The 17,225-nt window shown below is 40.6% G+C and overlaps 2 protein-coding genes across 2 annotated transcripts in view; both read left to right on the top strand.

The window, feature by feature from the left end:
- nrm (nurim) overlaps positions 1 to 1,909 on the top strand; it is a gene marked incomplete at its 5' end in the record, with an annotated part of 3,789 nt that extends 1,880 nt beyond the window's left edge. Inside the window, one exon of the mRNA XM_060887285.1 lies at positions 1 to 1,909. This exon is cut by the window's left edge and continues 950 nt beyond it.
- A 1,358-nt stretch (positions 1,910 to 3,267) lies between these two features.
- On the top strand, positions 3,268 to 15,479 carry ppp1r18 (protein phosphatase 1, regulatory subunit 18). Its single transcript, XM_060887284.1, has 4 exons — positions 3,268 to 4,346; positions 4,518 to 5,936; positions 12,625 to 12,808; positions 14,898 to 15,479. The coding sequence occupies exons 1-4, from the start codon at positions 3,306 to 3,308 to the stop codon at positions 14,915 to 14,917; spliced, it is 2,664 nt and encodes an 887-aa protein (XP_060743267.1). The 5' UTR covers positions 3,268 to 3,305; the 3' UTR covers positions 14,918 to 15,479.
- Positions 15,480 to 17,225: the final 1,746 nt, after the last annotated feature.

The following is a 17,225-nucleotide window of genomic DNA, read 5'->3' as shown; positions in this document are numbered from 1 at the left end:
TAAACCCATAAAACTAATATTTCACTTATATAATTATCCACATGCTAAACCACTGCAGCTGAAAACATCTGAACAGAATCATGAACTCCACCTCAGTAGCTTCTGGTTCCAATCATGTGAACTTTATTCTTTAGATAGAAGCAAGTTTTAAACAAAACTTTAATCGTTGTTGATGCAGAATGAAATTTTTATATTTAGGCAGGTGGCTGTAGGCAGCTTCTTAATCAGGTTTATACAAACTTAATAAAAGCTGCACTCGAGTTTATGTTCTCTACATAACAGGTCTGACAATAGTCCAGTCCAGAACTCAGTACTCCTGATATCTCTGTAATCTGGTGAATTTACTATCTCAGCTAACTTAGCGGTTATCAGTTATCTCAGTAATCTAATTTACTCAACTATTCTATGTATGAAGAACGAGGCCCTGTTCAGTTAATGTCAGTATATTTGATGTTTTAACACTTCTGATTCAGGTTATTCTGCATAGTGTGTGTGTGTGTGTTACAGTGTGTGTAACGACAGTATTGACAAACCTCAGTGTGCGATTTCAGTGGCTCTATTATTGTGTACTGTTTTTTTTAATGTCACTTTTAATCAGGACAACTTCCCATATCGTTCTCTGCTTCCTCAGAGCAAAGTGCAGCCTGAGACTCTAACAACAGTTAAACAGGAAGAGATTAAAGTCGAACTGATTGATTTATCATTTAGTCTCTAAACCACGCTGATAAAAATTTTAGATAAACCAAAAAGTGCAACAAAGTTAATGAGTAGAAAAGCACACAAGAGGAAGTGAGTGAGTCGGAATGAAGATGCTGCTGAGGAGATGGAGATGGAGATGGAGATGATGATGATGATGATGATGATGAGTTTTTCTGGATGGTACAAACACTAAAGTCTAAAATCTCAGGAAGAAGATCAACAATTAAGTCAAAAACTGAAGAATAAATGTCCCCTTGCAGCATGTCTCCTGGCAGACGTCTTAATACAGTGATATAGAAAAGTCTCTATTGATGAAAACATCACCACTGGTTCAGTAGGACACACACGTCAGATACCATCAGTATAAAACTCTGATCACTGAACAAACACTCAGGACCTTCAGTGTCCCCCCATATGGAAAAAGCACAACACTTGAGTAAATCTCATGACTTCATAAAGACCATGACAGATTACTTACAGATCTTTACATAGATTTTTTTTATTTTTTACACCCGGTCACTTCATGTGTTGTCTCTGATCCGATATCTATCTGATTTGTTAACACTGTACCATTTACATTAGACCACATAAATGTGTCTCGGTGAATCGGATATCGATCCGATCTTTTTACTCCCGCCCAAAATGCTAATATATTTTACCTCATTTCCGGGGTAATTGAACTGGAACACACTTTGGTGTGTGTGGTTTTCAGAACGCAATCAAAAAGAAGACGTAAAAACTTACGACGGTTTTGTTACAAAAAACAGCGTTTACATTTATTTGTTTCTGGTGTGATGCACAACTCGTGAGTCACCTGCGAGTGACGTACTTCTGTTTGGGAGGAGTTTAGCGCTGACGTATGTGGCTTGAACAACCACATTCATTTACACCTGTCCAGTTTCATCTGAAACACGTCCCAGACCACCTCCTGAAGGGGTTTGTACCATCAGATTTATATCCGTCTCCAAAATGTTTCAGAGGGCATTTAGACCTGGTCTTTTTACCATCGGATAGATATCACAGAAAACGTGTGAAGTGACCAGGTGTAAAAAGGCCCTTAGTGTGAACGTGTTTACTGATTTACAGATTTTTGGAATAACTGCTGGTTGTGTTGCTTTTTTCTGCAAGACAATGTTTTTAATCATGATGTAAAAGTTAATTAATTATTAAATAAATAAATAAATAAATAAAGGAAGGTGTTGAATCAGTGTACCTGCTTTTGTTTAAAGGTTTTTGCTTTATGAAATAAAATACACATTACATAAAGACAGACAAACAGATACACAATCAGTGTGCACGTTATTACACTACATCATACTTACCACTGACTAGTTTATGAAGTCCAGTTTCTTACACCTGACCTCCACTGAACAGATTAGATGATGAGTTCTGCACCTACACCATGGTGGACAGGAGATGCCAAGAGTTTATACAGAGGAACAGAGCAGGAGTCATAAAGGTGTTAGTGTTGTTTAAGATGTGGTCCATGGTGAAGAGGATTGGTTTGGGAACACCACACTTTAATGACCAGTGATGTGGTGAGTTCTTCATGAACTTCATGTCCATGACATTCATTCATGGAACCGAGAGTAACGTAGTGTCTCAGGCTGTTGGGCCCTGAGACCTGCTCACAACCAAACATGCTCATGACTGAAAACTACCGAGAGTGTGTGAGCTTGAAGCCTGTGAGGGCTTTATATTGCTAAACTTTAGGGAGAGTTTAAGTGTGAGAGTTTAAGGTTCAGTGATTCTGGGTTCAGGGTTTATAATCTTGTATTTCTAAAATTGCTCAAGAAATATTGAGTTAGAGAACGACGGAGGAACAACATGACGCAGAGAACATTCTGTAATGTAGATATTAAAATAGTGTGTGTTTAAGATCTATAAGGACAGAGAGACAGAAAGGTGAGTGAAGTAAAAGTCTTCGCTCAGGAGCAGTGGTGCAATGCAGGCTGTTAATCCACTGATGGGTTCGAATGGGATTAAGGGATTAAAGAGGTCTAAAGATGGAATCTCCCCCTACATACACTGTCATGTCATATAACACGCACACACACACACACACACATCATCATCATCATCATCATCATCAGCGAATGATACGACAGAATTTGTATAAATCAGATGTGAGGAGTTCCTGCTTCACACCAGTAGAAGAACATTTCATTAACAGGTATGATGAATATATTCAGTCCTCAGAGTAAAGAGAATATCAGAATGATTCCACTTGACTGTACCGGTGTGTGTTTCTCATCGCAGGTTAACCTTCCCTGTGTAAGTAGAGTTAGAGAACTTTATTTCTCTTCATTAATTATCCCTTTGTTTTCTTTGTAAGAAATGAAATGAGTGAGATGTTTATTACTCACTTTATAACAACTTTAATGAGTTTAATCACTCCATGTTTCAATCAATATCACGTTTAAACATTTTATATTTTAGCCTTAAATTGTTCTTATTTACTATCATCCAGGGAATTATTTTAAACAGTCTATTTAGATTTATTAAAGATTTATTTTTGCTTTATAAAATTGAACATTGTATTTATTTATTAACAGGGCTTACAGACACTTAATTTTTACCTCCGCTCATCTTTTCATCTGTCCGTTATGTCGGGCTCTATGCTGCCGGAATGGAAGCAACTCCTCCTGGAGCGAAAGAGAAGAGAGGAGAAGGAGAGAGAGAAAAGGGAACGAGAGGAAGAGGAGAGACTGGCCAGCCTGCCAGCCTGGAAACGAGGGATCATTCAGCGCCGCAGGGAAAAGCAGGAAGGTGGAGGAGTGAAGAAGAGAGAAAAAGCGATAGAAGCAGGACGAGAGTTAGAAACCGAGACCGTTGAACCCGTCTGGAAAAATTTTAGTTGTTCGCAAAATGGTTTCGCAAAAGAGAAGCAGAGGAAAGAACTGGAGAAAGGGAACAATGAAGGAAAGAGACAAAGAGAGAGCAGAAATGAGTGGATAAGTGGACAGGAAAAAGAGAGGTACAATGAGAGAGAAGACAACAGTGGTAAATGGAGGGATAGAGAGATAGAGCAGGAAAGAAAAAGAGAGAGAGAGATAATTAAAGGCATGAATAAAAGAGAGAGTGATGATGAGAGAGGAAGGAAAATAGGGAAGAGAGATGATGACTGCGTCCATCTCATTTCTGGTATTCACTCCATTAAAGTAGAAAACATCATCATCATTAAGAAAAGAAAGAAGGTAGAAAAGGACGGACAGAGAGACACTGAGGAAGGAAAGAACTTGGACCTGAAGAGGATTCTGCCTGGTGGAGAAAATGTGACTGAGATCTGTGTGTCAGATTTACTGATCATCAAACCATCTATGAAAGAAGAAAGGAGCAAGAAAGACAGGAAGCAAGGGGATGAAAATGAAAAGAAATTGACATTAGGAGAGGAAATGAAAAGAGAATGCAGAAATGTGAGCCAGCTGATCAGTAAATTTGGTGAGAACTGTAAACTTCCCTGCAGGTCTAAAAGCAGTGACTGCTTCATCCATAAGGAAATGGGGGGAGAGGTTATAAAGGAGGAGAGAAACAAGCGGGAGAGAAAAGAGGAATGTAGAACAGAAGGAAGTGAAAATATGTTTCGAAGAGTACCGGAGCGTTCGTTTAGTTTCTCAGAGCAAGTGAGTAAGGAGAGAAATGATTCTGTTCTGAGGAAAAAAGAGATTGAGGGAGAGATGGAGAAAGAAGAGCAGAGAAAAGAGAAGAGAGAGAGTGGGTATGAGGGACATGAGACAGATGGGAATACCAAGATCTCCATTTTTAAAAGAGAGATGAAGAGATTCAGGGAACAGAACAAACAAAAAAGTGTGATAAAGAAAGACATGATAAGTGGAGAAACAGAGATGGAGGAGATACAGAAGGATGGAAAGGATAGAGAACAGAAAGAGAATGGAAGAGAATTCCAACATGAATCGCAGAAGGTTGTGAAAGGTGGGCAGACAATGACACCAATTTCACAGTCTATGGTAAAGTTCTTAGATGAGATAGAATCACAGAGCAACAGAGAGGAGCGAGGGATGATCTGGAATGATGCAGAACATCACAGAGGAGAGATCCTCATCCCTAGATCTGTATTTTATGGGATCGGTGAGCAGAGCTTCTCAAAGAACGACAGGGATGAAATAAGATGGGTGGAGAGGAGGTTGAGCTGGAAGGCTGGGAGATCTTTGACCAGAGTGGAGTCTCTAAAACAGAGAATATGGCAGAAAGAGAGAGGAGAAACAGAAGGAGGTGATGAACGAGCTAGAAAGGCTGAGATGCAGAGCAGACAGGAAGTGGCCTCACCGCAGTCTGTCAGTCAGTTTGACGTCACAAGGGAAGTAAGTAAAGAGGAACTTCCTGTATGTGTTCCTCCTTCTCTCTCAGCTGAACAAGTACCCTCAGTTCTCATAGAGCGACATGACGGATTGATACAAACACCAGAAAGAGAAAAAGAACGAGATGAGGATCTGTTGGGGGAAGATTACATCCCTCCGTCTCAATCTTCGACCTCCTCCAGTTCTCCATCTCCTCCTCTCGGCCACACTCATCCTGCCATGAGTCGGATCTACAACCTGAAGCCTGTAAGCTCCAGGACCGGTGTGTGTATCACCGAGAGGAACTTGAGCGTCCAGACACACAGTGAAGGAATGATAAGGATACGACCTGGGGGACAGTTTGCAGCTAGTCCTCTGAAAATCCAGACAGAATCTTCACTGCAATCGGTGCAGCGTGAAGTGGAGCAGCTTCATCTGAAGGAACAGGAAGTCCAGAAAAAAAATGATGAAAAGGCCTCGCAGAAACAGAATGTGTGTGAGACATGTCAGCCCCAAAACCTTGATACTGAAAAAAAGCAAACACACACCATCTTGAAACCTTACTCAGAACCGAGAGTTCAGACGCAACATCAGCAAATCAGTACTTCGATCACAAAGAGCATAAACACTCAAACAGTACCAAGTGTCTCCTCTTCAGCTACTCCTCTCTTCACCATCCGGAGCGCTTCTAGGGGCACAGGAAAGAGAGGCGTCACCTTTACCATCACTCCCAGGAAATCAGGCTCCTCAGGGACACCTCCTTCTTCTGTCACAGCTCCTAAAGTGTCTTCATCTTCCAGCACAACTTCTAAAGAACCAAGTAACTTGCCAGAACTGAGTAACAAACGATATCCAACTGCAGAGGAGATTGAAGTCATTGGTGGTTATCAAAAACTGGAGAGATCCTGCTTGTTGAAAAATCGAGGATCACCAAAATTGGTAAGTATAGATGTGACGTCCGAAAACATCACCATTATAACCATTCAATCAGTAACAGAAGCTTACATAAACAGGAAGTACTACATCTGTCATTGGGATGGTTGAGATGCAGGGGAGGAGGTCCATAGAACACATCACGTTTACATGCGATCAGCGAACATTTGTCCAGTAGATAAGTAGCGGTGGTCAGCAGCGTTTTTATTCTTCCCACCACTAGGTATTGTTTTTAGGTCGTCTGTCTGTCCAGCCAAGATTCGTGTTACTGTGATCTCAAGAGCGAGTGGTTAAATGTTTGCAGGATTGATAAGGAATTATCATTGTAAGCACAAGATGAAGTGATTCGATTTAGAAATTGATCCAAACAAAGCTCAAGGTCAAAAAAAGTTTTTATTAAATAAATATAATGCGCTCCACTTTTCTGAAAGGTTCTCCACTAGATGTTGGATTGTGTCTGTGGGGATTAGTGAACAGACACTGATGTTTGTGAGGAGGTCTGGGGTTCAGTCTGTGTTTAATAGGGTTGAGTCAGAGTCTGGGCTCAGTGCAGGACTCGAGTTCTTCACTCCAACCTTCACCTCCACATCATGTCTTCATGGAGCTGCTTTGTACACAGGGACATTGTCCTGATGGAGCAGCGTTTGGAATCTTGAAGTTAACTCATGATTGTACAACGTACAAAGATAGTCTTTAGAATTGTGGGCTTCCCAATGTGAGACAGCAGATTGAGAAAGAAACACATATGGTTATGATGGTCAGGTGTCCGTCCCTCTGTCTCACGCTAATTAGCTTTTATTCACCTCATGAACAATTCTTCTAGAGTCAGAAATATGAAGGGACATAGAAACAATAAAAATACAACAAAATACAGTCCAGTGCAGCATAACAACTGTTACACAACACACCATCACGCTAGACTGGGCCTTATATAGACATGATACCCTGTGTGTGTGTGTGTGTGTGTGTGTGTGTGTGTGTGTGTGTGTGTGTGTGTGTGTGTGTGTGTGTGTGTGAGTGAGTGTGTGTGTGTGTGTGAACAGGAAGGTTCTTTTTACTCTTACTTCTCTATGCAGACACTATTTAACATTGATATACTGTGTAAAACATTGACCTTTTAAATCATTTCAGTTCAATCAGTTCAAAAGGAAGAGGTAAAGAATCAGGACATACTGTACACACACACATACTGTACACACACACATACTGTACACACACACATACTGTACACACACTGTACACACACATACTGTACACACACATTATACACACACTGTACACACACATTACACAAACATACTGTACACACACATATTGTACAAACACATACTGTACACACACATTATACACACATACTGTACACACACTGTACACACACATACTGTACACACACATTATACACACACACTGTACACACACACTGTACACACACACACTGTACACACACACATTATACACACACTGTACACACACTGTACACACACACACAGTACACACACACTGTACCCACACACACTGTACACACACATACGGTACATTTACAGCATTTGGCAGACGCCCTTATCCAGAACAACGTACATAAGTGCTTAAATCTCTATCATTGAATACATTAATGCTGGTTCACTAGGTTACATACTTAAGATAATTTAAGAGTTTAAAACATTGTTCAAAGTTACAATGAAAAAGTGTCAAAGCACCCTCGCACCCTTCATTCTGGTAGATCTGAGGTTGTGAGGTGCAGTGTGAGGAGTGATGAGGGCTTTGAGGTAAAAGGGAGCTGGTCCATTTTTGGCTTTGTAGGACAGCATCAGTGTTTTGTATCTGATGCGTGCAGCTACAGGAAGCCAGTGGAGGGATCGCAGCAGTGTGGTAGTGTGGAGAACTTTGGCAGGTTGAACACAAGCCATGCAGCTGCATTTTGGATCATTTGCAGAGGACGGATTGTGTTCATATGTAGACCTGCCAGTAGTGTGTTACAGTAATCCAGTCTAGAAATGACAAGAGACTGAACAAGTACCTGAGCAGCCTGTGTGGACAAAAATGGCCGAATCCTTCTAATGACAAGGAAGTTCCTCTTTACTTACTTCCCTTCACAATCCTTCTAATGTTGTAGAGAATCCTTCTAATGTTGTAGAGAAGAAACCGACATGAGCGAGTCACATTAGGAACATGAGAGGAAAAGGACAGATGATTGTCCATGGTTACACCAAGGTTGTGAGCTGTGGCTGAAGGGGAGATCAGATCGTTGTGCAATGATATAGCAAGATCATGACCTGGGGATGAATCACCTGATGAACAGCAGGTCAGTTTTGCTAGGATTGAGCTTTATCTGATGAGCAGTCATCCATGATGATATTTCTGCCAGACATGCTGAGATCCGATCAGAAGCTGTGGCATCTGAGGGTGGGAAAGAGAAGATAAGTTGTGTATCATCAGCATAGCAGTGGTAAGAGAACCCATGTGAGGAAATAACTTCACCAATAGAGAGGGTATACAGGGAGAAAAGAAGCGGACCAAGTACTGAGCCCTGTGGGACACCAGTGGAGAGTCTGCGTGGAGCAGATGTCACTCCCCTCCATGTTACCTGATATGAGCGTCCTTCCAGGTAGGAAGCGAACCATTCCCAAGCTGATCCACAAATCCCAAGACTCCTGTGGGTGGATAAGAGAATCTTGTGGTTGACCGTATCAAGCGCTGCTGAAAGGTCAAGGAGGATAAGGACGGATGACAGTTTGGCTGATGTAGCAGCATGAAGTTTCTCAGAGACATCCAAAATGGCCGTCTCTGTGGAATGAGCTGCTTTAAAGCCAGACTGTTGGGGTCTTGGAGGTTGTTCTGTGAGAGATAGACAGACAGTTGATTATAGACAATGTGTTCAAGAATTTTTGAAACAAAAAAGAGAAGTGACACCAGTCTGTAGTTACTGATGTCTGATGGATCCAGAGCAGGTTTCTTTAGGATGGGAAAAACCCTTGCTCTCTTGAAAGTAGTTGCTACCTGACCAGATGCTATGAATCTATTGATGATAGTGGTAATGAAGGGCAGAAGGTCTTGTGAGATGGTCTGGAGCATAGTGGAAGAGAGTGGATCCAATGGGCAGGTGGTAGGATTGCAGGACTGGATGAGCTGTAAAATCTCTTCTGCTGTTACAGTTGAGAAATGCGACAACGAAGGAGTGGGGAATCCATAAGTTACATCTGAGGACAACTTGGCCAGGACACATACTATACACACACACATACTGTACACAAATACTGTACACACACATTGTACACACACACATACTATACACACATATTGTACACGCACATATTGTACATGCACACACTGTAAACACACACTGTACACACATATTGTACACACAATTCTATACACACATACTGTACATACACACATACTATATACACACACACACACACAGACTGCACACACACTTACACAAATACACTCATACACAAACACACACAAACAGCCTCTAACACACACATACTAACACACTTGTACACAAACACACAGACATCAGAACTCAGCAGGTTGGTTGTTTCAAACATCTTGGAGAACTAACCACGGAACTTCTGAGGATCAGTGGATGCAGGCTGCTTCAGATCCTTCTGTCTCTTTATGTAACCCATACAGACTGGATGATGTTGAGATCAGGGCTCTGTGGGGCCAAACCATCACTTCCAGGGCTACTGGTTCTTCTCTGTGCTGAAGATAGTTCTTATGACATTGGCTGTATGTTTTGGGTCGTCATCCTGCTGCAGAATAAATCTTCCTTCCATGAAGACCACTTCATCAAACTTCTCCAGACAGTAGATGGATGTACCTGATGTCACTGTTGGACATTTTGGAGAGAAATTAAGAGTGATGTGTCTGATCTGCTGCATTAAGTTTCCTTGGCCCACTGTGTCTACGCTCCTCAACCTTGTGTTTATTTGTGCTTCTTCAAAACAGCTTGAACATCACATGATGAAACCTCAGTCTGCTCTGAGCTCTGTCCTGGGAGAGACCTTGCTGATGCAGTAGAACTTGTGTTGTGTTTCTGTGCTCAGTCTTGTCATGATTTATGACCTGTGACATGAAACTGTCTCCACAACCTCACCTTAGTAACAGAGTTTGGTTCCTCACCCAGTGAGAAGCTCCTACACAGATGTTTCTGTTCCACTTAATGACTGGGTTTCATTCTACATATGAATCTAATGATCATCATGCTGGTTTCACTGGTTAATCACACACCTGACTCTAATCCTACAAAATCACTGACTTTGTGCAAGTTGAAGAATTGATGCTTTAAATCCAAAGGGTCACTACACCAAATATTGATTTGATTTAGATTTTTCTTCTGTGATTTATTATGTTCTATTTACTTAAACCAGTGACCATAAGATCATTGAGCGCTTTTTGCTTTCTCGTTACATATTTGTTCTTTATCCTTGTGTGACTTTATCACTCACAGTGCAGTATCTATTTCCTCTTTAACACCACCCCACTTCCTGCTCTGTGCAACACCACAAACAACACCAGAGCAAAACAAAGGCAGCTCACAACACTGAGGTATTAATTTTACTGAACACTAAAGAAATTAACACTCAAAGCCACACCCACCTGTCTCACTGTAACACACACTCGTCTGTCTTACTTAAAAGGTTATTTCTGTGTGTGTGTTTGTGTGTGTGTTTGTGTGTGTGTTTGTGTGTGTGTGTTTGTGTTTGTGTGTGTGTTTGTGTGTGTGTGTTTGTTTGTGTGTTTGTGTGTGTGTTTGTGTTTGTGTGTGTATTTGTGTTTGTGTGTGTTTGTGTGTGTGTTTGTGTTTGTATGTTCAAATTCAATTATAAATGTATTTCTATAGCACTGTTAATAATGGACATTTTCTCAAAAATAAAGTTAAAGGTGGGGTCTCCGTTGTTTGAAAGCCAATGTTGACATATAAAATCAGCAAAACAAACACGCCCCTAACTCAAATGGGTCCCACCCCTGTATTGATAGCTCCGCCCACACATACATACGTAACCCAGGCAACTAACGGAAAGAAATGTGTCTTTATCATAGCTGAAGTGAAGAACAATACGATTGTAGATAAACAAACAAGTAAAAATGACACACAAGCATAATCATGTAAAGGACAAAGACATATATTAGTTCTGTGTAACAAAACAAAACCAACGTTACTCACCTATCGAGAAGGAAAAAAGCGCCTCGGCGTCTTAAGTAAAGTTGGTCACATATTCACAGATTGGAGTTTCCCGAGTCAATAACTCCTGAGCTAAACACTGTTACTACACAAAACACGGTTGTAGCTGCGTCTCTACATTACTACGATAGAAAAGAGGTGTTATTTGTGTAGTAACAGTGTTTAGCTCAGGAGTTATTGACTCAGGAAACTCCAATCTGTGAATATGTGACCAACTTCCTGCTCCTTCAGTTCTCTCCAGCGCTGGAAAGCTGATCCTATATTAACACGTCCTACTTCTTACCTTATCGTAAGTCTTTCTTCTCTTTCTTTCTTTGTTTTTATCCTCCATGTCAATGTTAAAACCGCTTTCTGCTAATGTCACACATGCGCACTGAACACTCTCTCCGCCCATATTGACAAGACACGCCCCTTTCTGCTCATTGGCTACACGTTAGTTTTGTTTTTGTTTTGTTTGCCGTCCCGACTCATGGAAGACAATTGGAGCTGGTTCAATAACGTACCTGCTGTTCATAATATTAAAGATGCCCTTCCACACAAAAGTGTTTTTACTTGTATTTTTTGATATGTGTTAGGTCCATATGTGTTTGTGTTGTGTCGTGAATGTGAACACGAACTCCTACCTCCCCGGTCAGTTCTAGCCACTTAAAAGAAATAAGGGGAGAAATCATGTCAGTTGGAAAAGCTGCTCAGTGTGACGTAGTAATGATCGAGCTCGTTACTATTCATGAGCTCTCCCACTTGAGACCGCGCCCCCAGAATTCGTGTAGCTCAGTGAGTTTCTTATACAGTAAGGATGGCTGAACGTCAACTGGCTTGTGAAGAAGTCATTCTGCCGCAATTCAAGGTGATTGTAAACAAAGTTCCTCTAGTCTAGGCTACTTATTGTGTGGGTGAATGAATAGTCATGATCTCATATCCTAGCGGTTAGCCAATCGGAGCCAAGCAGCATAGCTCATTTGAATATTCATGAGAACTGGCGCAAATCGAGCTGAGTCTTCCTGCAGACTTTCTATACCACACTAGAATGGCTTGAAACAAGGTAACCAAGGCATTATTTACACAAGAAATGTTACAGAGTCCATTGTAAACTTCAGACATTACCACAAAAGTAATGAAATACGTGTGGCAGGGCACCTTTAACAAGCGCTAGATGATAATGTTCATTTGGTCAGATGTATTAGAGCACAATATTATGGGATGTATTATGTGTACACCTGACTAAAGAGATGAGTTTTTAATCTACATTTAAACTGAGAAAGTGTGTCTGAGCCCCGAACACTATCAGGAAGACTATTCCAGAGTTTGGGAGCTAAATAAGAAAACGCTCTACCACCTTTAGTAGACTTAGATATTCTGGGAACTACCAGAAGTCCTGAGTTTTGTGATCTCAGAGAGCGTGAAGGATTGTAGCATGTGTGTGTGTGTGTGTGTGTGTGTGTGTGTGTGTGTGTGTGTGTGTGTGTGTGTGTGTGTGTGTGTGTGTGTGTGTGTGTGTCTCAGGTGAGGTTTGATGACTCTGGCCCAAGTGTGTGTACATACCCACCGGAGGTGACTGTGGTTGAAGGAGATGGAAGCAGCGATGACTGGAGGAGCACGGAGGAGAAACAAGAAGAAAAGGATGAAGAGTGTAGTTTGGATGAAATAATTGGAACAGGAAGAGGACTGAACAGAGTGCTTCGAGTGGGTCTGTACAATAATCCTCATTACACTAATGAATAAACAACAAATCATTTGTATGTGCTTTTAATTAAAAGACAATAAAATCTAACAGCAATCATACAGCAGGGATGTTCGTCATTAATATTATATTATTAGTGGTATTTGGTTATTCTGACATTGAATGGTCAGAGAGAAAAAAGAAAAAAAAACAGTTTTATCAATTAAATTCTGGGGTCTCAATTATCAAAGTGAGCACAGAGCAAGTTTTATATTTGTGGATAAGAACATCATGATGCTCAAGAACATGTGTGTTCCCAGTGGACTCTGAAAAATCCCACACATTGTAATGGTGCCTTTAAAGTGAAGTTAGAACTTAACCAAACACCCTAAACTTGTGCTTTTAACTCATCAGCTCGAGTTTGTCCAGAGGACCAGTTTCCTCTCTGAGTGATGTCAAGTTACCATAAACTCTGTGTAAAAGGACCCCTTCTGTACTCTTAAATAATGTGTCAGACAGACAGACAGACAGACAGACAGAGAGACAGACAGACAGACAGATACACAGACAGACAAATAGAGAGACAGACAGACAGACAGAGAGACAGATACACAGACAGAGAGACAGACAAATAGAGAGACAGAGAGACAGTCAGACACACAGAGAGACAGAGAGACAGACAGACAGACAGACAGACAGACAGACACAGATAGACAGGCAGAGAGACAGACACACAGGCAGACATGCAGAGAGACAGACAGAGAGACAGACAAACAGATAGACAGGCAGTGAAACAGATAGACAGGCAGACACACAGACACAGACAGATACACAGACACAGGCAGACACACAGACACAGACAGACAGACAGACAGACAGACAGGCAGAGAGACTGTACAAGAAAATAAAAATAGGAATGTGTACAAGTTGTGTATATAAACAGCACAAAATATGTAAAAATATCTAAATCTATGTTTGTGTGCAATACAAGTGTATATACTGACAGTATAAAGAGATGAAGTAGGATCTCTATTAGTCTACAGTTATATACTATTATAATTATAGAATTCTGTAGAGATAATAGAGGATGTAGAGGGTCAGGTGATGTCTAACACCTAGTGATGGTCTACACCAGGGGTGTCAAACTCAAGCCCGCGGTGTAATTATATTTGTCCCGCGAGATCATATCAAATGTGCATTACAGCTAGCTAGCCACATGCTCCGCTAATACTACAAATCCCAGAATGCCTTGCCACTGTAGTCACAAACAGCAAGCGCTCCTCATTCTCTGTAGACAGTCGTTAACACCATGTTACAGTCACATCGGGCAAGTTAACTCCACCCTTCACAAAAATGGCCAAACGAAAGATGGACAATAGGAGCTTTCAAGACAGGAGGGAGGCAGATGATCTGTTCACGAATATAAAGGACAGACCTGTTTGTCTTGTGGGCAGAGCTAACGTGTCTGTAACGAAAGAATATAACATAAGAAGACACTATGAAATGAAACATTATGAGAAGTATAAGGACCTGGACGGTTTTGAAAAAGATCCACTTCAAAAAGGAACTTAAAATGATCCAGTGAGAGACATCATTTATTTATTTATTTAAATAAGAAATGAACACCACTGATGTGTCTTTTATTTCAAATTGTGTTTGTAATATCAAGCTCTGGTTGTTCCAAATCCTGTGTTCAAGCAAAACTAAAGTTTGTTTCCATATGAAAAAGGTTGAACATTACACATCAGTTGCAGTTCATTTTTTTAATAAATATTCAGTTTGGCCTGTGACTTTATCTCAGGTTTATATTTTGGCCCACTGTAAGTTTGAGTTCGACTCCCCTGGTCTACACTGTTATTATTATTTTATTCATGTGCTCCAGAATGTGTCCATTTGCGCATGTGTTCAGGGAACCCCCTAGTGGTAGAAAAGTGTAATAGCAAACAACCTGATTAGATAAATGAGGTAAAGTTTTATAAATTAGTTTTTATTATTAAAAATGATTAATAACTTGTGCTCCTGATGCATTCAATGATTATTTATGGTGGATGTTTGTATAAAACCTTTCAATGATATTCTTTGTCTTATATATTATTATTTCTTCTCCCTCTTTCAGATGAGTCGTGTAAGCGTTAATCTCCTGAACCTGAACCTGATCCTGATCCTGAACTTGATCCTGAACCTGAACCCTAACCTGATCCTGATCCTGAACTTGATCCTGAACCTGAACCTGAACCTGATCCTGATCCTGAACCTGAACCTGATCCTGATCCTGAACCTGAACCTGATCCTGATCCTGAACTTAATCCTGAACCTGAACCTGAACCGGAACCTGATCCTGAACTTGATTTTTACAGTTTTGACTGAATGAGTTGATTAGAAATAATAATAATCTGTGTGAATAAAATGCTGCCTGCACATTTATAATATACAATAAAAGTATCTGAAATAGTGTGTAATTATAATGAGACTTATGAATAATCATTTATTATCATCAATAAATTAATATAAACCAATACAGCTTTACAAAGTGCTTTGATTTGTTTTGGGTTATGATATTTCATTTGTTTTTCTGGAATTTGTTTGTTTCTGGGTAAAGTTTAATACTGCAGTATTTCTGATGTAATTTTGTCTAATTGTGTTTTATTTTGTTTGATTTTATGGTTCAGGCTTTCAATAAAGATGTAAATCATCATGAGTTTCTGTCCCAGGAGCTTTCTGTTCGCTCCTGAGTGTCTCCTTTTATTTGTAACCTACACTGACCCCTAGTGGCTGTAAATAATACAGCATTTCTGAATCATTAAATGCACCCTGATTCAGTGGGAGTGAATCTGCCTGGTGTGTTAGGGGCCTTCAGGTCTTCACTCAGGTCCCAACATCGGAAATACTCAAAGTTTGTTTTATTAAACATAAATGCATTGAAATTAAAATGTAATGTACGACTGTCTGTGTTGTAAAATTGAAGTCAAAACAAAAAGAGACAAAATAGAATTAGCTGTAATCAAAAAATAAATAGGCAAAATGTAGAAATGCACAGCATATGAATAGAATACAATAACTGATATGAATATCAATATAATGATATGAGTATTGCTGTTTATATATATATATAGTGTCTACTGTGTGTGTGTGTGTGTGTGTGTGTGTGTGTGTGTGTTTAGTACAAATTCATGAATTTAAATGAAACTTTATGATGGAGGTGAAGCTGGATGTGGCCACACAGTCCTCGGTGTACAGTGAGTTCAGCAGTTTTATGTATGGGCATGTGTTCAGGCTTCAGGTGTTCCAGGAAGCTGTAGGTCTTCACCCGTCCTTCATACCATCAGGGAATCAGCTGTTCTGACATCTAGGTAAAGTTCATTCCTGATGCATCTCTACCTCTTACCCTGAGAGATGGTTTGACCAGTCAAGCAGTGATAGTAGATCTGAAGAAGTGAGGTGCAGTGTGAGGAGTGATGAGAACTTTGATGTAAGCGTGAGCTGCTCTGTTTTTGGCTTTGTAGACAAGCATCAGTGTTTTTAATTGGATGCGTGCAGCTACCTGAAACCAGTGGAGGAGCGAAGCAGTGGGGTGGGGTGGAGAACTTAGGCAGGTTGAAAACAAGTCACACATCTGCATCATGTTGATGTGTCCACGAGACGTGCTGAGATCTGAGCAGAAGCTGTGGTATCTGAGGAAGGGAAGGAGGAGATGAAGTTGTGTGTCATCAGCATAGCAGTAATAAGAAAACCCATGTGAGGATATAACTTTACAAGAGAGTTAGTATAGAGTAAAAAAAAGCCTTATGGGACACCAGTGGAGATTCTGTGTTGAGCAGATGTCAGACCCCTCCATTTTCCCCTGATAAGAGTGACCTTCTAAGTAGGAAGCAAAAGCAAATTCAAAGACTCCTGAGGGTACAAAGGTCTTCTGGCTGACTGTCAAATGCTGCTGAAAGGTTGAGGAGTATGAGAAGAAAAGTATGTGGTTTCTCAGGGATCTTGGAGGTTGTGCTGTGAGAGATAGACAGTCAGTTGATTATAAAAGAAAGAAAGAGAGAAGTGTTTCAGGTCTGTAGTTTCTGATGTCTGATGGATCAAGAACAGGTTTCTTCAGGAAGGGCAGAAGGTCTTGTGATTGCATGAAGCATGGTGTAGGGCAGAGGTCACTACCAGGCGGACCGCGGTCCGGGTCCGGACCCAGAAGCTGTCTAATACGGACCCGGGCCTACAGCCAAATCAAAAGGTTATTTAAAAAAAGGTGCTTTAAAACTTGACGTGGCGCTTCTATTTTATAGGTGCAGCTTTTGCAATCTTTACACATTCTCACATGACACCACTCAGCCAATCAAGTCTGTGCATTACTGAAGTAAACACTGACTCAACAGTGCAAGACAGATGAGAGAGAATTAGAGTAAAGTTACACGTGAAAGAAAGATAGTGATACATGTAGAAAACAAAGGGA

Source organism: Tachysurus vachellii, chromosome 14, assembly GCF_030014155.1.
Source record: "Tachysurus vachellii isolate PV-2020 chromosome 14, HZAU_Pvac_v1, whole genome shotgun sequence".
NCBI classification, from domain to species: Eukaryota; Metazoa; Chordata; class Actinopteri; order Siluriformes; family Bagridae; genus Tachysurus; species Tachysurus vachellii.
The sequence above is the reverse complement of the archived record's forward strand: the minus strand, read 5'-3'. Positions and strand labels throughout refer to the sequence as shown.